General features: G+C 42.1%; 1 protein-coding gene across 2 annotated transcripts in view; it reads left to right on the top strand.

Moving 5' to 3' along the window:
- LOC137423474 (uncharacterized) overlaps positions 1-21,141 on the top strand; it is a 106,714-nt gene that overhangs the window by 15,325 nt on the left and 70,248 nt on the right. For both annotated transcript variants that reach the window (XM_068110679.2, XM_078774125.1), the window contains exons 4-6: positions 13,547-13,624; positions 14,767-14,838; positions 17,122-17,199. In XM_068110679.2, coding sequence (XP_067966780.2) covers positions 13,547-13,624; positions 14,767-14,838; positions 17,122-17,199 — 228 coding nt within the window. The remainder of the gene's footprint in view (positions 1-13,546; positions 13,625-14,766; positions 14,839-17,121; positions 17,200-21,141) is intronic.

Raw genomic sequence — 21,141 nt, 5'->3', positions numbered from 1 at the left:
ACACAAAGAATTAAGTTAAGCACCCCCCCCCGTTTTTTTACAACCTCGCACATTACAAGTTTGTTGTCGTCAAAACAGTGTAATATACCCATGATATTGCTATATTTTCTGGAGAAGTGATATTATGGTCACATAAAAACATAACAATCATGCCGTTTTCAATATTTTATTCTGCATAATTTAAGGTGAAATTTTTTGGGAATTTTAGGCATATTTTCACCTCAATTTAAGTATGGAGCTATAGGTCCATCACGGACAGTGTGGATGACGTTTATGTTTTCTAACGTACAGTCATTGTTCTGAGAAGACCTCTAGCGATCTTTGCGTCAATAACGTCAATAACGTCAATAACGTCAATAACGTCAATAACGTGTAATGTCAATAACGTGTAAGTGACGTCAATAACGTCAATAACGTCAATAACTAATGTCATACCAATCATTATTTGATCTCACATACCTTAGAATATATGCCAATGTATACATATACACAAAGAATATATATTAGGGGGTGCTTACCTTAATTCGTTGTGTAGGGGTGCTTAACTTAATTCTTTGTGTATATATACTAGTGGGTTCGTTGGTCCGTTGTACCAAATTTTCATTGGTCTTCACCGCCTTATAGCATACCTGCCTGCCGGAATTTTGGGTACTCTGGGTCTTTTGGGTCGTTAGGGACTTTTGAGTCCAGGGGACTTTTGGGTCATCTGGGTCTTTTGGGTCATCTGGGTCTCTTGGGTCCCTAGGGACATTTGGGTGTTTGGGGACTTTTGGGTCATCAGGGTCATCTGAGTCTTTTTATCTTCATAGACTCTTGGGTCATCTGGGTCTTTTTGGTCCTCGGAGACTTTTGGGTAATCTGGGTCTTTTGGGTTGGATAGTTTTGGGTCATCTGGGTCTTTTGGGTCATCTGGGCCTCTTGGGTCCCTTGGGACTTTTGGGTCATCTGGGTCTTTTGGATCCTCAGAGTCTTTTGGGTCTTTGACGTCTTTTGGGTCCACATACACTTTTGGGTCATCTGGGTCTTTTGTGCCCTCTGGGTGTTTAGGGGCCTTTGGGATCTTTTGGGGACTCTGGGTCTTTTGGCCCATCTGGGTCTTTTGGGTCATCTGAGTCTTTTGGGTCCTTGGAGTATTTTGGGTTCTCTGGATGCTTAGGGTACTCGGGGACTTTTGGATCTTCGGGGACTTTTGGATAATCAGGGTCTTTTGGGGTCCTTGGGGGCTTTTGGGTCCTCGGTGACTTTTGGGTCATGTTGTGAAAAAAATCAAAGATGTCCACACCTACTCCAATTCTGAGCTTTAATACACTTGAATTCGACACATCTACAGAAAGGTACACGGCATATTTGTTTAATCATTTTTACCAAACTTGAAGCCAGACAATGCAGAAATGAATCCTTTTTTCCCGACAGGTGGTTATATAGACAGTGAGCAGACGCGCGTGGACAGGTAATGGAACTGCATCTTTAACGAGTGGTCAGGGAGGAGGGGCACTTGCTCGGAGATGTATTCCGTAGTTTAATATCATTCACCCTCCATTTAAGTTTCAGCTTGTCAGCCAAGTCAGTGGACCAACCAAGTCACACAAAAAATCTTTGGGTGGCATTTCCTGTTAAAAGCAGGCATCCATGCTGGATCAATTGCTTGGGGGATGTGGAAAAAAATGTGGGTGGATGCCACCCTGGATTTTGACCTTGAAGGTCATTTTCAAGGTCAAATTGAACAAAGAATAATGTTTAAAATAGGCATTTTCTCACTAACTATACTAATAGGTGAATACACAAATGTCTTTGGGTATGATTTGATGTGCTTGATATCCTGCAAATGTTTAAGTGTTCACTGGCCTACAGGATTGCAGCAGTCAATGGCCATCCCCAGCCCAATGTGCTTTGGTGTCAGTTTCCGACTGTTGGACACTGCATACACATTGTCCTGAGCTATGCTACAAGCTTTCCGCCTGATGTCACCATCATCCACCTTGACACCCTCATTCACGACATCGGTGCCTCCAAACAGGAGCCGGAGGAACAAGTAGAGGCTATCTGGGATCACCTGTGCCACATGCTCCTCATCAATTCCTCGCCACATGCTGGGATGTCCTGGGGTGTCAAGAAGGTCTTGCTTTATTTGGAGCGCAACGTGCACCATGTCTTGGAAGATGTTGTTCTCTTGGAAGCCTATTCTTTCGCTGTATTCTCCTTCATCTCCTGTAGACTCCGAATCAGATAAGAACATGGAATGTTGAGATGACTTTGTGAGATGTTTCGAAATGATGACATCTGATTGCTCACCAGGATACATCAGCAAGTGCCCTTGAGAGAGGGGTCGGACGTAGCTGGCTTTCGATCCGACTGACTGTTGGACTTCTTCACAGAACGTTGATCGTCTCTTGTACCTCAGAGGCACCTGTGCACCCTCTTCCCTGCAGATGCTCTCATACCGGACCCATACTTTCCCCATGTCGTATACATGACCCTGGGACAATCCTCTGGTTAAGTCCATACATAGCCTGCCCATGCACCAGTCTCTGTCTGCTCTTTGTGATGTTGATGTTGCTTTCTGCCTTTTGCATCTTCGCTCAAAAGCAACCCAGCAAGGTAGATGGTAGCATCCCTCGGCTGCAATCAAGTCACTAACCCCTGCCAGTCGTGTCCTCATTACGAGATCCGATTTGGCATATTCAGTTATTTCTGTTGACTTCCCCAGCGTGGTCACTCTGTGAAGTGGTACCTTGCTTTGCTGCTGGCAAAAGATGCATTTCTTCCATTCAACAGCAGGTAAGGAGCTGCGTCGTGTTGGTTGTAATGCAGTACTGCTGGAAGGGCCTGCCTGAACATCAGTACTGATACTAGATGGCAGACGTTGTTTTCTCAGTCTGGAGAGCTTGGAGTCCGATGTAAATACATTGTAGCATGTCTTGTGCCACTTGACTTCTAATCCTTCAAAGTCTGATTCAGATAGTGCCTCGAGTCTTTCTATGATGTCCACGTTGCTTCTATCACACAGTTTTCTCCGCTCTGCTGCAACCACTTTCCTCCTTCATGATGTCTCTGATTCCTTAGTATCTCTCCCGGGTTACTCCCTCCTCCGGTATGATAGACCTGAGCCTCGTCCTGGAGGTGGGGTTGTTATCTTTATCAAAAACTCTCTTCCTCACTCGCCCTGCACTGCACTCTCTCCACCTCACCCCCAGTAATACCTCTGGCTACGGCTTCCCCTTTGCTCCCACCTCTTGTTCATATGTGTGTTGTACCGTCCACCAAACAGTGATGACTCCCTCTACATCTCGCTGTCTGATAATATGGACCAACTTCTATCTACTCATCCCAACTCTCTCTTCCTCATATGTGGTGATTTCAATTGTCACCATGCCAGTTGGCTGGGTGTGGGTACCTCTCTCACCAGCCATGGCTCCTCAGCAAAGGACTTCTGCGACTCACTGGGACTGACACAATCTGTCAATTTCCTGACCCGGATCTCAGTCAACGGAGCATCTTCTCTTCTGGACTTGGTTATGTCTAACTTCCCTGAAAATGTCTGCTGCTCTTCTTCTGCTCCAATCGGATCATCTGATCATGTCCTTGTTAAAGTGGACATCTATCTGACCATTCTCAGGGAGCCTGCTCAGCGTCGACGAGTCTGGCATTTCACTCAGGCCAACTGGCACGGTCTTCAAGCAGCCATCAATCATCTGGACTGGTCTCCCATCTCTACCACCTCTGACATCAACTCATCCTGGGAATTCTTCCAAAGTAAATTGCTCTCTCTCATGCACAGATTTATCCCATCTCATCTTCAGTTGTCATACCCTTCCTCCCGTCCATGGTACACGGAAACTTGTGGTGAGGCTGTTGCCCAGAAACAACTTGCCTTCGTCTCCTGGAAAGCAAATCCAACGGAAGGAAATCTCATTTCCTTTCACAAAGCCCGAAACAAGTGTGTGTCCACCCTCAGGAGAGCCAGGAAACAATATCTCTCCGTTCTCAAGACTGAACTCTCTTATCTGTCTCCCTCTTCCAAATCCTGGTGGCGTCTGGTCAAATCTGTTTCTGGTGTTTGTTCCCCCTCCATCCCCTCCCTTACCTCAAACGGCTACACAGCTGACTCCGCACGTGAAAAAGCTGAATGCCTCAACTCTGTGTTTGCCTCTAAATCTTGTGTCCCAAACCCATCCCTCTCTGTACCCACCATACCCAGTCGTACCCAGCTGCTCCTGGACTCCGTGTCCTTTCCTCCTGACAAGGTGGAAAAGTTTCTGTCAACCCTCAACTCTGATTCTGCAACTGGACCTGACGGAATCAGCCCACGGGTCCTAAAATCCTGTTCTTCCGCTCTTTCACTCCCTCTCTCTGTTCTCTTCACCCTCTCTTTTGCTCAAGGTCAACTGCCATCTGCTTGGAAATCAGCCAACATCACCGCTTTGCACAAAAAAGGTGCAAAAACAGATCCTAGCAACTACAGACCAATCAGCCTTCTCCCAATTATCAGCAAAGTCATGGAATCCATCATTGCTTCGGATATGAAATCTTTCCTCTTCTCCAATGGCTTGATCTTCATCAATTTGGTTTCAGGCCAGGTCTCTCTACTCTGGACATGCTGCTTCTGCTGTCTCAACAATGGATGGAGGTCCTCAATGCCAAACAGGAAATTAGAGCTGTCTCTCTCGACATATCACGTGCCTTCGATACGGTCTGGCACCCCGCTCTGCTCACCAAACTCTCCTCCTTTGGTATCCATGGAAATCTCCACGCATGGCTGGCGGACTTCCTCTCTAGTCGTCGTCAACGTGTGGCCCTGAATGGGTTTCTCTCATCTCCTCTTCCTGTTCAGGCTGGAGTTCCCCAAGGCAGTGTTCTGGGCCCTGTGCTTTTTCTGGTGTTCATGAATGATCTCTCTGACTCTCTTGAAAATCCTCTCTATCTCTTTGCTGATGACTCCACTCTCTGCCGCTCCATTCCTCATCCCTCAGATCGGCAGTCTGCAGCCTCCTCACTCTCTGCAGACCTGGACAAAATCACAGACTGGGCAAACAAGTGGAACATGTCTTTCAATCCTGACAAATCTCACACTCTTACGATGTCTCTCCGAAAAGACCGACTGGACAACCCTCCCATCTACTTTCTGAATAATCCTCTCCAAGAAGTTCTGTCACTCAAACTTTTGGGTCTCACTATCTGCCATGATCTTTCCTGGGAAAACCACATTTCCAAGCTGGCCTCCAAAGCCAGTCGCCGACTGGGCATCCTCCGTCGTGCGAAGTCCTTCCTTGGCACACCTGAGCTCCTCACCACATACAAGGCTTTCATCTGCAGCTCAATGGAGTACTGCTCTCCCCTCTGGGCTGGTGCTCCTGCATCACACCTAGCTCGTCTTCACGCTGTTGAAACCAAAGCGTTCAGAATCATTGGAATCTCCCGCGATGACGCTATCTCCGAGGGCCTTTCACTTAATCACCGCAGGCAGGTTGGTGGTCTTTCCGTCTTCTACTGACTCCTCTCCGGCCTTGCTCCCCCAGCTCTCTCTGGGCTCTGTCCCCCAAATATTCCTGCAGGTCGCACAAGATCTGCCTGCAACCCTCTTATGGTTAAACTGCCAAAATCAAGACTCTCTGCTCACCTTCACTCCTTCATTCCTCTTTTCTCCCGGCTCTGGAACAAACTCCCTCACTCTCTTCAATCCCACTCCTCCCTCCAGGTCTTTAAAACGGCTGTTCACCACCATCTCTTATCTTCCCCAATCCAAAACCTTGATCTTTTCTACCCCTGCTAATTTCACCCCAAATCCACTTTTTTGAGGTGACTTTTGACTTCTTTCCTGGAAGTCCTTGGTGTCCTTGCGTTTTATACCTATCCTGCCTCCCCCCAGGCCCTCTCCCTCCAAAAACATCTCCCGATGTCCCTGCTCTCAAATGTTGTGTTTGTGTGCTTCCTCCCCTTCTCTCCCCATCTTGTCGACCGCTCCCCTTTTCATATACTTTGTTTGCTTGTTTGTTTGATTTGTTTGTTTGATAAATGTTAGCTCTTTCACGAGCCTCGACTGTACACAAAAAAAAAAAACACTTTAGCTCTCTTTTTCCCTTGAGATGGCCCTGTGCGAAGGTCAGCAACTGGCATAGTGTTCTCACAGAAAAAGTATGATGCAGATTCTGTGACTCTCTGTCCACTTTTCCACTTGAGTATGGCCACTGGCTCCATCGCGTCAACCAGGGCTCAACTGCAAAGGCAGGATGCTGAAAAAAGGAAGCAAAGCAAATATTAATTGCTTTACACAACACATTTGACAAACATTTTGAGACAATATTTTCTTTCACATTTTTTCATACAAAATTATGTGATACCTTTGTACAATTAAAGTATAAATTCACGATTATTTATTTATAATTATTTATTTATAATGATATCACTGTGTTTATCTTCAGGTCTGACAAAGAACACCACTTTTTCACAAGCTTTTCCACACACCCCAAGCATTCAACATGGATGCCTGTTACTACACACAACAGAAAATGCTGTCAAAACATAGGCGAGAAAATATCCATTTTTTTTCTATTTTAGGGGGTCAATTGACCTAGAAATTGACCTTGAAGGTCAAAAACCAGGGTTGCATCCAACCACTTATTTGTTCCCAACCTACAGGCAATTGATGCAATGCATATGCCTGTTTCTACATTCAACAGAAAGTTATTGTAATATAAAATATAGGCTCGAAAATACCAATTTTTAGCACTTTTTGGTCGATTTGACCTTGAAAAGTACCTTCAAGGTCAACATTGAGGGTGGAATCGACTCACATATTCTTCTACATCCTACGGGCAATTGATCTAATAAGGTTATAAATTTCTAAGTGCAACAGAAACTGTTATGAAAAATAGGCTAACGATATACCCATTTTTGCATGTTTTAGGTCCATTTGACCTTGAAAATGACCTTCAAGGTCAAAATCCAGGGTGGCATCCACCCACATAATTTTCCACACACCCCAACCAAGTGATCCAGCATAGATGCCTGCTTTTAACAGAAAATGCCATCCAAAGTTTTTTTAGAGCACTTTTTCATAAATAGCTGGTCTACTATAGTGCGTGAGACTAAGTTATAAAATATCAAATATATAATGACATCCTACAGCGTGCCTTCACGCAATCATTCACAATCCCAACTGCTGCAGCCGGCGACAGTCTCTCCCGGCGCAAGTCCTGTAGCCATTAGGGCCGCGCTCAGTCTCAGGAATCGTCGGGCAAGGCGAATCCGAAAACCCTTCATCAGAACCCCCATCGGCCCACACGGCGCGTCTCCATCAGTAGCCCAATCCCCGACCGGAACCGAACCCGACGGCACCGGAGACATAGGCGGTGCGGACGACCCTTCGATCTCGGCGGTTGGACCCGCGATGGCCTCCCCATCACGTGGCCCTTCATCCTCTGCACCCTCTCCACACGGCGCTGGATGTCGGACCGACACTGTCACTCGACGTCTGTCATTCATTCATACGGTCGCATACTCCGGGTTCACCTGTACAACTTGAACGAGATCAATGGTCGGTTCATATTTGCTTTGCCGTACCGACCGCTTCAAATACGCAGGGCCCAAGTCAACTAACCATCCTGGCAGCTGGCTCCACGGTGCTGGAAGCGAAGCAAACGCTCATGCGGCGTTTGATTTGTTGCCATGGATAGTAACGTACGTATGGCATGCAACGCTTCGTGCAAGACCTGAAGCTATTGTTGCAATCCCATTGACTTTGTTTGCAATCTCATTTCCATGGCTTTCCAGATCACACCATTAAATCGTTCCACCTGACCGTTCCCTTCTGGATGATAGGGGGTAGTTCAGCTGGCAGCTACAACTAGCTCCAAGAGAAAAGCCTTTACCTCCTGAGACATAAAAGCAGCGCCACGATCTGAATGGACGAACGCCAGATATCCGAATAATAGGAACAGCTGACGTAGGTGCCTGATGACCGTGGTCGAGGTCATATCAGAGCACGGAAACGCAAAAGGAAAACGCGAATACTCGTCGACTACCGTCAACATGTAACGTAGTGAGCTCAATGATGGCAAAGGGCCTTTAAAATCAATGCTCAATCTCTCCCAGGGCCGACAGGCTCGAATGAGGGTCCCAAGCAGCGGCTTGTAGAATCTCGGTTTGAGTTCTGCACACACCGGGCACGACGAACATAGCTGTCTGACGTCATCAACTGAAAAAGGTAAGTTACGACAGCACACAAAATGAACGAGTCGAGTTACACCTGGATGGCACAACGATTCATGAATGCCCTTCAGGTCTTCAGAGGTCATGCCGGAACAAACTGATGGTCGAGACAGGCATCGGCGGCCAATTTTCACATCCAGGCCGATTGATTATGTCATAGCAATAGTCAGCTAATTCCACCCTCCATCGTAATATTATCTTATTTTAATGCGCTGGGGGTGTTATGGCCATACATAAAAGCTACTGACTGCTGGTCAGTCATGAGGTCAAATTTTCAGCCCAGAAGCAAATGGCACCACTGTCGACGGTGCTCAACGACCACATACGCCTCTTTCTCGATCGCAGTGTCTGCGTTCGCTCGAGGTCAGGGTTCTTGAAAAGAAAGCGACTGGCTTACCCCCTTGCGTCAGAGTGGCTGCGATTGTGCAGTCGGAGGCGTCTGTCTCGATGAGGAATGGTATGGTGTCGTCAATGGAAGTCATGCACGCCCCCGCGATATCTTCCTTCAGAAGTTGAAAGGCATCCTTGGCAACCTTGCGTCAGAGGAAAGGCTTTGCAATCCACCAAAGGCCTTATTTTCTCCGAATAACCTTGGACCCCACCGAGAGTAATGCGCGAAAAGCCCTTAGGCACGCCTCAGGGATGCCCGATCACACGGAGCTGCCATCTCGAACAAGGGCCGAAGGCGCTCGGCGTCAGGTTTTATCTCGCCTCCGGTCACCGTGTACCCAAGGAGGTCAATTGTTTTGGCAGCATAGTGACATTTGTCCTCATTGAAGGTCAGATTGTACTGACGCGCCACGTCCAGGAATCGTTTCAAGTTAGCGTCGTGTCCCTCCAGGGTATGTCCGCAAATCGTCACATTGTCCACAAACGAAAATGTCTTGTAATTGCTCTTTAGCCAAGATGTCATCTATCGCACGTTGAAAGCAAGGACTCCGTTCGTTACCCCAAACGGGATGAGGGAATTGATACAACCATTGTCAGGATTGGAACCATGTGTATGGCCTATCTGACTCCCTTGTAGGTATTTGATGATAGGCGGATTTTAGGTCCAAGGTGATGAAGACGCGATACTTTTGACCTTTGGAGCGATACTTTTGATACTTACTTTGACCTTTGTCAAAGAATAGGAGCGGTGTAGGCGTGGCGATGACTGTCAATCAGCTTTATGGGGGCGGAGCCGCGAGACACACTTGCCTCCGTGTCGGCGTTATGCGTGATAATGTTATGTGGCATCAAATAATATCAGCAGAAATATCATGAATCGGGAAATGTCTTGTTTTTCAGTTTTACATTCATGAAAATAAAAGAATAGCGAAGTACCAGTGCTACACACCGCACACGTGATCACGAACCCTCTAGTCGCGGGTCAAGGTAAAAGCAAACCATGTGATCAATAAACCTTCTCGAGTCACGGTTTCTCGGCGCCAGATTCGCTACGTCGGCGCATCATTTACAATCCCTACATCACTGCCTCCAGACTATTGTCTAGGGTTAGGCCTAGCTAAAAGTATTAGAAGCTCCTATATTTCATTTCTGCATAAGTATAAGAAGCTCCTATATAATTTCAGAGACTTCTTGCGGCTTCAGTTGTCTTTCCTACTTTTCTTTTTTTATCAACTTGGAGTAACCAATCATAAATGCAGATAATTATAGAATCCTGTTATTTGTGATGTCCATGCAGTTTATAAGAAGTTGATGATCATGTGCTGATATTATGACATTGTACTCCAGCTGCTAATTTGTAGTCTCAGTATGTGGCTACACTACATGAGTAATCAAGTACTGTTGTAACCAGTGGAGTGTTTGTAGGAGCTTGAAGCAGTAATTGATGAAGTATAAATGAGGCAGTGATGTAGGGATTGTTATGTGATGGCAATACTGTTAGCTACTCTCTAAAGTCTAAACCAACATCATCCCTATCTTGTTGTACACTTTCCTATGCCATCTCCAGGCGCTGCATAACGTCATTGCCGGGCACCGAAGGGGGCTCGGCAGTAACGCACGCTGAAAGGGAGTACTCAGTTTTCACTCTGGTTGTTTTCTTGTTTTCTTTCTTGTTTGTCCGGGCGATATCTCAGCCATCCTTCGAGCTAGGAAGCTGATTCTTAACGATTAATTAAGTACTTATACATTTCCTTTCTCTTCTAGGCATTATCTCAGGCACCTTTTGGGTTAGGAAGCTGATATTTGGACATGCCAATGACCAGGTGATTTGGCTGCAAAGGCTATTTTTGATTTATTAATTAATCAATTAATCAATGAATCGATTAATTATTTAATTATTCGATTAATGGCAAAAAAAAATTTCTTTCTAAGTTACAGATTCTGATGAAATGGTGGTGGTTTATGTGTTCTATGACCGAATTGATTAATAATTTAATATTTTAATGATTATTATTTATTTATTTTCATTATTAATCATTTATTTATTTTCTTTCTCATTTGGCCAATATCTCAGGCACCTTTTGAGCTAGGAAGCTAATATTTGGACATGACAGTGACCAAGTGATGTGGCTATCAAGGATATTTTTGATTTATTGATTAATCATTTAATCGATTAATTATTTATTGATTAATCAATTAATTATTTAATTTTTTATTAATGACTTATTTAATTAAGTTTCTAAAAGATACATCTTTGGATGAAGCACAAGTGGTTTAGTTATGCTATTAGCCAATTGATTAAGAAAATATTTTGTGATAATCTGTTATTGATTTTAATTATACAATTAATCAATCAATTATTGTACACCTCTCCCTCCCAATGCACTCTCTATGAGCTGCACTGCAGTATTGCCGGGCACGAAGGGGGCTCGGCAGTGACGCACGCTGAAAGGGAGTACTCAGTTTTCACTCTGGTTGTTTTCTTTCTTGTTGTACACCGCTCCTTTCCTATGCCATCTTGTCATTGTAAAACGTCATTGCCGGGCACCGAAGGGGGATCGGCAGTGACGCACGCTGAAAGGGAGTACTCAGTTTTCACTCTGGTTGTTTTCTTGTTTGTTTGTTTGTCCGGGCAATATCTCAGCTATCCTTTGAGCGAGGAAGCTGAAATTTCGGCACAATAGTGAGCAAGTCCTTTGTCAAAAACCGTATTTTTGTTTTTTGATTAATCAATTAATTGAGGAGTTATTTAATTATTAACGATTAATTAAGTACTTAAGTAATTAATTAAATTTACTTTCTCTTCTGGCCATTATCTCAGGCGCCTTTTGAGTTAGGAAGCTGATATTTGGACATGCCAATGACCAGGTGATTTGGCTGCAAAGGCTATTTTTGATTTATTATTTAATCAATGAATCAATTAATCGATTAATTATTGAATTATTCGATTAATGACAAAAAAAATTTTTTTTAAGTTACAGATTCTGATGAAATGGTGGTGGTTTATGTGTTCTATGACCAAATGGATTAATAATTTGATTTTTAAATGATTATTATTTATTTATTTTCATTATTAATCATTTATTTATTTTCTTTCTCATTTGGCCAATATCTCAGGCACCTTTTGAGCTCGGAAGCTAATATTTGGACATTACAGTGACCAAGTGATGTGGCTATCAAGGACATTTTTGATTTTTTGATTAATCATTTAATCGATTAATTATTTATTGATTAATCAATTAATTATTAAATTTTTTATTAATGACTTGTTTAATTAAATTTTTAAAAGATACATCTTCGGGTGAAGCACTAGTCACCTAGTGGTTTAGTTATGCTATTAGCCAATTGATTAAGAAATATTTTCTGATAATCATTGATTTTAATTATACAATTAATCAATCAATTATTGCACACCTCTCCCTCCCAATGCAGTCTCTATGAGCTGCACTGCGGTATTGCCAGGCACCGGAGACTCCCCGGCAATGCCGCGCTGTAGGATATTTAATTATTTGGCATGGGGGCGGTGTACTTTGTATGTATCCTTACTTGTTTTCTTTCTTGTTTGTCCAGGCGATATCGCAGCCATCCTTTGAGCTAGGAAGCCGAAATTTCGGCACAATAGTGAGCAATTACTTTGTCAAAAACTTTATTTTTTGTTTTTTGATTAATCAATTAATTGATGAGTTATTTAAATATTAGTGATTAATTAAGGACTTATATATTTCCTTTCTCTTCTGGGCATTATCTCTGGCACCTTTTGAGCGAGGAAGCTGATATTTGGACATGCCAATGACCAAGTGATTTGGCTGCAAAGGCTATTTTTGATTTATTGATTAATCAATCAATGAATTAATTAATGATTCGATTAGTTATTTAATTATTCGATTAATGACTTCTTTTTTTTTTAAAGTTACAGATTCTCATGAAATGGTGGTGGTTTATGTATTATATTAGCCAATTGATTAACTCTTAAATTTTTTTATGATTATTATTTATTTATTTTCATTATTAATCATTTATTTATTTTCTTTCTCATCTGGGCAATATCTCAGGCACCTTTTGAGCTAGGAAGCTAATATTTGGACATGACAGCGACCAAGTGATGTGGCTATCAAGGATATTTTTGATTTATTGATTAATCATTTCATTGATTAATTATTTATTTATTATTATTATTATTTTTATTTTTTTTATTTTTTTTGTATACAAGATCGAGGCTCGTGAAAGAGCTAACATTAATCACACAAAAAGACAAACCGACACACAAAACACAAAAAACAAGGGGAGCGGCAGACAAGATGGGGAGAGAGGGGGAAGGACACAAACACAACATTTGAGAGCAGGGACATCGGGAGGACTTGGGGGGAGGTGGGAGAGGAATAAAACATATGAACACTGCAAGGACTCTGGGGTGAATTACCGGGGGTAGAAAAGATCAAGGTTTTGGATGGGGGAAGATAAGAGATGGTGGTGAACAGCTGTTTTAAAGACCTGGAGGGTGGAGTGGGATTGAAGAGAGTGAGGGAGTTTGTTCCAGAGGCGGGAGAAAAGAGGAATGAAGGAGTGAAGGTGAGCAGAAAGTCTTGATTTTGGCAGTTTAACCATAAGAGGGTTGCAGGCAGATCTTGTGCGACCTGTAGGAATATTTGGGGGACAGGGCCCAGAGAGAGCTGGGGGGGAGGGGCAAGGCCAGAGAGGAGTCGGTTTAAGACGGAAAGACCACCAACCTGCCTGCGGTGAGTGAGTGAAAGGCCCTTGGAGGTAGTTCACCACTCAGACTTCGCCAGCGAGGGTGCCGCATCGAGAAGCATGTACTAACACTAACAGCTCGGACATGGGCATACATCCAATTGAAACACCTGGGATGTGGACATTAGTGAATGCATTTCATAGTGTCCTTGAATTGCTTCTGTTTTGTAATGCTGAAATTGTGTGCGATTTTTGGCAGAATGCACCAGCAAGAAGAGGTCGGAGGCAATTATTCGATGTGAAGCTCCACTCAACAAACACCTGACCAAGGAAGAGGGTGAGTTTCAATTGCAGGGATTTTCTTTATTGCAATTGTTTTGCTGAAATTTTTTTTGCCAAGGTGGCATTGTCTACACAAGGAAGGTAGTCTTATATGTAATGACATGAAAGTCTAAATTTACTTTGCTGTATATGTGAGAGTGTTTGTAAAAATAGCCATGGATCTTTAAAACATGTGACAATATCTGTGCAGGATATCTAATTCCTATCCTAAACGATGGAAAGCATTGGTGGTAAAAAAATCCCCCTAGGAATAGATGCATCCCAGAGAGACAATGATATGAGTAAATTACAATAAACTTCAACACTCGTCTACTCTTTACAAGACCTTTGGTTTTTCTCATTAGCGGGTGACGGGCTTTTGCAATCACTTATGTGTGTCTATCTGTCTGTGTTTATCGGGGCCATAACTTTTTATTTTTTACCATGTGAGCTTTTGTTATCAAATTTTAAACAAAGCTTTATTATGAGAATATAGAGCAAACAAATTAATGATTTTGTCAAAAGGTCAAAAAGTCAAAGGTGAGCAGGACAAAATCGTCAATTTTCATCCGATTGACCTGAAATTTAAATTTACTATTTGAGCTTTGTCATCAAATTTTAAATAAAGCTTTATTATGAGAATATGGAGAAGAAAAATTAATAATTTGGTCAAAAGGTCAAAGGTCAATGTGACATAAAATCGTCAATTTTCATCCGATTGACCTGAAATTTTAAGAATTTGCATATTGGTTCACTGAATTGGTTCACCAATCAAAAGCGAGAAGCCGATTTTTTGGGTCAAAAGGTCAAAGGTCAAGGTTGCATAAAATCGTTAATTTACATTATGTATTTTTTTTTTAGCCGTTTTCATCAAGTTTCACATACGGAAGAAGAATAAGATGTCTGAGTACAATGTAGATCTGGCCAGGCTTTGCATTTTCAGATGCTTTCTAGTTCTTATTTTATTGTCGAAATCAAACCCCCTTAAATTTAGTATTCATGTGATGCATATCATGCACAGTAAGCGGTAATAAACTAGTTACTCTCCCTTACTGAATCAAGTTTGTTTTTCAAAATTAGATGAATGTATTTATGCAATATTTTTATAACCACCCACCTCCCCTCCCGCCTCTTATTCTTCTTATTATCGTGCCCAAGTGTGCTTAGGTGATGGCATTATAGAAGTGACAACGAAATGTGAATTACCCAAAAACCTGGCTCATCTGGAAGGTAATCAACAACATTCACACCAATAATTAAAATGCATGCCATATGATTGACATTACGCAACTATTCCAGATATACAGTCACGTGAAAAAGTAAGTACACCCCATGTAAAGTTTTGACTTTTTCAACATATTTCAACATACAGCTATTTGATCTTCATTTCAACAATATTGACAGATAAAGGCGATATAATATAACAAATATCATGAAACATTTACATTTTGTAGTCCATTGTATAATTTAAATAAACATAAATGCAAATTTCGCATGTGGAAAAAGTAAGTACACCCCTACATTTATCACTACTTCAAATACCTAAAACTAGAATCAGGTGCACCAGCTCAGGTGCAAATGATTAGAACATCGTTAGAGAGGATCTTGGAGGAACCTGTCTCATTTAAACCTGACATTTCGTTTGGTTTGCTCTTTGTTGTTGAAGTGTGCGGCGTCACCATGCCTAGATCAAAAGAGCTCTCTGAGGCCTTCAGAAAGAAGGTTATAGATGCCTACGAGTCTGGGAAGGGATTTTAAAAGATCTCCAAACAATTTGAAATCAATCATTCCACTGTCCGGAAGATCATCTACAAGTGGAGAAGATTCCAAACAACTGCCAACTGGTTCAGGCCAGGCTGCCCCAGCAAGTTCACCCCGAGAGCCGACCGCAGGATGCTGAAAGAAGTCTCTAAGAACCCCAGAATGTCATCACGGGACCTACAGGTAGCTCTTGCCACTGTTGATGTCAAAGTGCACGAGTCTACCATTAGAAAGAGGCTGCACAAATTTGATCTACATGGGAGGTGTGCCAGGAGGAAACCTTTGCTGTCCAGAAAGAACATCAGGGCAAGACTAAAGTTTGCCAATGAACACCTAGGCAAAGACCAGCACTTCTGGAACAATGTGCTCTGGACAGATGAGTCAAAGGTAGAGCTATTTGGCCACAGTACCAGAAGACATGTTTGGCGAAAACCAAAGACAGCATTTGACCACAAGAACATGATACCAACTGTAAAACATGGTGGTGGAAATATTATGGTTTGGGGCAGCTTTGCTGCATCAGGGCCTGGGCAGCTCACCATCACAGAATCCACTATGAATTCTTCATTGTACCAGAGGGTGCTTGAGGATAATGTGAGGCCATCTGGCGGAATGTTGAAGCTCAACCGAAGGTGGACCTTACAACATGACAATGACCCTAAACATACCAGTAAATCCACCAAGGAATGGCTGCAAAGAAAGAAATTGAGGGTTCTGGAATGGCCAAGTCATAGCACGGATCTAAATCGCATCGAGATGTTGTGGGCGGATTTGAAACGTGCTGTGCATGTAAGAAACCCCTCAAACACCGCACAGCTGAAAGAATTCTGCATGGAGTGGGCAAAAATTTCTCCCAGTCGATGTCAGAGACTGGTAGACAGTTATAAGAAACGCCTACTTGAGGTTGTTTCTGCCAATGGGTGCAATACCACCTATGAGAGCCAAGGGCGTACTTACTTTTTCACATGCGAAATTTGCATTTATGTTTAGTTAAATTATACAATGGACTACAAAATGTAAATGTTTCATGATATTTGTTATATTATATCACCTTTATCTATCAATATTGTTGAAATGAAGATCAAATAGCTGTATGTTGAAATATGTTGAAAAAGTCAAAACTTTACATGGGGTGTACTTACTTTTTCACGTGACTATATATATATATATATATATATATAATAACTTCTCAAGGCACTGGTTGCATTGCCCCTTTAAAAGTGTTCAGCTATTTTTTACATTAAAATGAGAATCAAATTTACCACGCATGTTGAAATAATTATATCTGGGGAAATAAATAATTTATTATCAGGGTCACCATACTTCATAACACAATGTGGAATCATCTGCAAAAAGGAAGAGAGGATTTTCCAGGGCATTGAGGATTTATATTAAAAAATAAATTGCGTGGAAATGTTTGTAGAAAATCTTGAGCTGCCATCTTTTGGCTGGAAAGGGAGGAGTGAAGGATTTATAGTAGAGAATCTAATGTGGAAAAAAAATGAGGAGGAAATGAGTATATTGGGTGAGGACAAATTTGGGAGAGGTACAAACGCAGAAAATCAGTCACATGCACACTCCTACCTGCCTTTTTCATCTGCATCTGTACACAAACGCACACTCTCAAATCAACCACCTGCCATCACGAATGAAGCAACAGTGGAGGTATTTGCTGTATATTATAACATCTGATATTGCAATGCAAGACAAACATGTATTTTCTAAAACACATTCTATGTGGCTGTCTTTTAGAATGCAAACTGAACGCCTATGTCCAAGTGAAGAGAAAGTGTTTTGAACCCAAATGGAAGGAACATATCACGAAGCAAGGTAAATATTTATCTCTGCCATTTGTGGACTAAATGATCTCTTTAGTGCTGTTTTGCCAAATTGTAATAATCTGCCTCGACCTGCAGTAAATAGATGTTTTTTGGAATACCTTTCTTACGAACGACACAATTATACATACAGTACATATACCTACATGTATATACAGTGCATTCAGAAATTATTCAGACCCCTTCACTTTTTTCACATTTTGTTATGTTGCAGCCTGATGCTGAAATCGTTTAAATTCATTTTTTCCCTCATCAATCTACACTCAATACCCCATAATGACAAAGAGAAAACAGGATTTTAGAAAGTTTTGCAAATTTAGTAAAAAGAAAAAACGGAAATATCACATTGACATAAGTATTCAGACCCTTTGCTATGACACTTGAAATTTAGCTCAGGTGCCTCCCATTTCTCTTGATCATCTTTGGGATATTTCTACACCTTGATTGGAGTCCACCTGTGGTAAATTCAATTGATTGGACATGATTTGGCAAGGCACACACCTGTCTATATAAGGTCTCACAGTTGACAATGCATATCAGAGCAAAAACCAAGCCATGAGGTCAAAGGAACTGCCTGCAGAGCTCAGAGACAGGATTGTGTCGAGGCTCAGATCTGTGGAAGCCTACAAAAAATTCTACTGCATTGAAGGTTCCCAAGAGCACAGTGGCCTCCATAATTCTTAAATGGAAGAGGTTTGGAACAACCAGGACTCTTCCTAGAGCTGGTCGCCCCGCCAAACTGAGCAATCGGGGGAGAAGGGCCTTGGTAAGAGAGGTGACCAAGAACCCGATGGTCACTCTGGCTGAGTTCCAGAGATCCTGTGTGGAGATGGGAGAAACTTCCAGAAGGACAACCATCACTGCAACACTCCACCGATCTGGGCTTTATGGCAGAGTGGCCAGACGGAAGCCTCGCCTCAGTGAAAGACACATGAAAGCCCGCTTGGAGTTTGCAAAAAAGCACCTAAAGGACTCAGACTGTGAGAAACAAGATTCTGTGGGCTTTCATGTGTCTTTCACTTTGTGGGCTTTTTTGAGTAACTGCTTCCTTCTTGCCACCTTGCTGTAAAGGCCAAACTTGTGAAATGATTGGCATATTGTTGTCACATGCACACAGTGGCCAGTCTTTACCATAAAAGGCCTGTAGCTCTTTCAAAGTTGCCATTGGCCTCTTGGTGGCTTCTCTGGTCAGTCTACTCCTTGCTTGGTCATCCAGTTTGGAGGGTCGGCCTGATCTAGGCAGGGTCTTGGTGGTACGATACACCTTCCACTTCTTAATTATTATTGACTTGACTGTGTTCCAAGGGATTTTCCAGGCCTTTGAAATATTTTTATATACATCCCATGATCTGTGCCTTTCCACAACTTTATTCCAAAGATCTTTTGAAAGCTCCTTGGCGCTCATGGTTGAGTCTTTGCTGTGAAATGCACGACCCAGCAGAAGAAACCTACAGGAACAGCTGATTTTATTCTGAAATAATCAGCTGAGTCAGCTGAAATAATCAGTTAAAATAATCATTTTATTCTGAATCATTACAATTTCATGCACGTGGACACCAATTAACTTGGTGTGTGATTTTGAAGGTGATTGGTTACACCTGAGCTAATTTACAATTGATATTATAAGGGGGTGAACACCTATCTAACCAGGATATTCTAGTTTTGCAATTGTAATTAATTTTCTGAAATTTGTAGAATTTGTTTTTCATTTGGAAGTTGTGGATTACGATGTGTAAATGAAGGCGGAAAAAGTCTGATTTAATGCAATTTAATTCTCGGCTCGAAGGCAACAAAAGGTGTAGACTTTCTATAGGCACTATATATATATACAGTCACGTGAAAAAGTAAGTACACCCCATGTAAAGTTTTGACTTTTTCAACATATTTCAAAATACAGCTATTTGATCTTCATTTCAACAACATTGATAGATAAAGGTGATATAATATAACAAATATCATGAAACATTTACATTTTGTACTCCATTGTATAATTTAAATAAACATAAATGCAAATGTCGCATGTGGAAAAAGTAAGTACACCCTTGGCTCCAATAGGTGGTATTGCCCCCATTGGCAGGAACAACCTCAAGTAGGCGTTTCTTATAACTGTCTACCAGTCTCTGACATCTACTGGGAGAAATTTTTGCCCACTCCTCCATGCAGAATTCTTTCAGCTGTGCGATGTTTGAGGGGTTTCTTGCATGCACAGCTCGTTTCAAATCCCCCCACAACATCTCGATGGGATTTAGATCCGGGCTTTGACTTGGCCATTCCAGAACCCTCCATTTATTTCTTTTCAGCCATTCCTTGGTGGATTTACTGGTATGTTTAGGGTCATTGTCATGTTGCAAGGTCCACCTTCGGTTGAGCTTCAACTTTCCGACAGATGGCCTCACATTATCCTCAAGCACCCTCTGGTACAATGAAGAATTCATAGTGGATTATTTGATGGTGACCTGCCCAGGCCCTGATGCAGCAAAGCTGCCCCAAACCATAATATTTCCACCACCATGCTTTACAGTGGGTATCAGGTTCTTGTGGTCAAATGCTGTCTTTGGTTTTCACCAAACGTGTCTTCTGGTACTGTGGCCAAATAGCTCTACCTTTGACTCATCTGTCCAGAGCACATTGTTCCAGAAGTGCTGGTCTTTGCCTAGGTGTTCATTCGCAAACTTTAGTCTTGCCCTGATGTTCTTTCTAGACAGCAAAGGTTTCCTCCTGGCACACCTCCCATGTAGATCAAATTTGTGCAGCCTCTTTCTTATGGTCGACTCATGCACTTTGACATCAACAGTGGCAAGAGCGACCTGTAGGTCCCGAGATGACATCCTGGGGTTCTTAGAGACTTCTTTCAGCATCTTGCTGTCTGCTCTTGGGCTGAACTTGCTGGGTCGGCCTGGCCTGAACAAGTTGGCAGTTGTTTGGAATCTTCTCCACTTGTGGATGATCCTCCGGACAGTCGAATGATTGATTTCAAATTGTTTGGAGATCTTTTTTAATCCCTTCCCAGACTCGTAGGCATCTATAACCTTCTTTCTGAAGGCCTCAGAGAGCTCTTTTGATCTAGGCATGGTGACGCCGCACACTTCAATAAGAAAGAGCAAACCAAACTAAATGTCTGAGGTTTAAATAAGACAGGTTCCTCCAAGATCCTCTCTAACGATGTTCTAATCATTTGCACCTGAGCTGGTGCACCTGATTCTAATTTTATGTATTTGAAGCAGTGATAAATGTAGGGGTGTACTTACTTTTTCCACATGCAAAATTTGCATTTATGTTTATTTAAATTATAAAATGGACTACAAAATGTAAATGCTTCATCATATTTGTTATATTATATCACCTTTATCTCTCAATATTGTTGAAATGAAGATCAAATAGCTGTATGTTGAAATATGTTGAAAAAGTCAAAACTTTACATGGGGTGTACTTACTTTTTCACGTGACTGTAGATATATATATATATATATATATATATATATATATATATATATATATATATATATATATATATATATTAGTGCTGTGCTGATTAGGAAATTTGACTATAACCGATAGCCGATGAGAAAAAAAAAAATCTGCGTCAAGACGTACTCTGTCAGGAAGTCAGGAAGAGCCATCGTGTTTTTCATGGTACAGTAGGAGCCATCGCGTTTTTCTTTGTACTCGCAGCTGTTTCAAAAGCAATCGGTGCAAAGTTGGTTTCTTTAATTTGTTCGCTCCAAACAAGGGTCCCGGTGTGTACCCCGGTTTAGAATAGGTACACCGTATCCCTGCGCATCGTAAGAGGCGACTAAGGGTTGGCGTCAGGAAGGGCATCCGGCCATAAAAACATTGCCTCAAACAGGGAACCATGATTGTCATGGGGCCCGCAAGGCTAACCCCCGCTCTAGCGGGGAAAATGGCCTTAAAAACGATCATTCATTCATTCATT

Source organism: Myxine glutinosa, chromosome 3 (genome assembly GCF_964187855.1).
Source record: "Myxine glutinosa chromosome 3, kmMyxGlut1.1, whole genome shotgun sequence".
Lineage (NCBI taxonomy): Eukaryota > Metazoa > Chordata > Myxini > Myxiniformes > Myxinidae > Myxine > Myxine glutinosa.
Note: the sequence above shows the minus strand (reverse complement) of the source record. Positions and strands in the feature narration are given on the sequence as shown.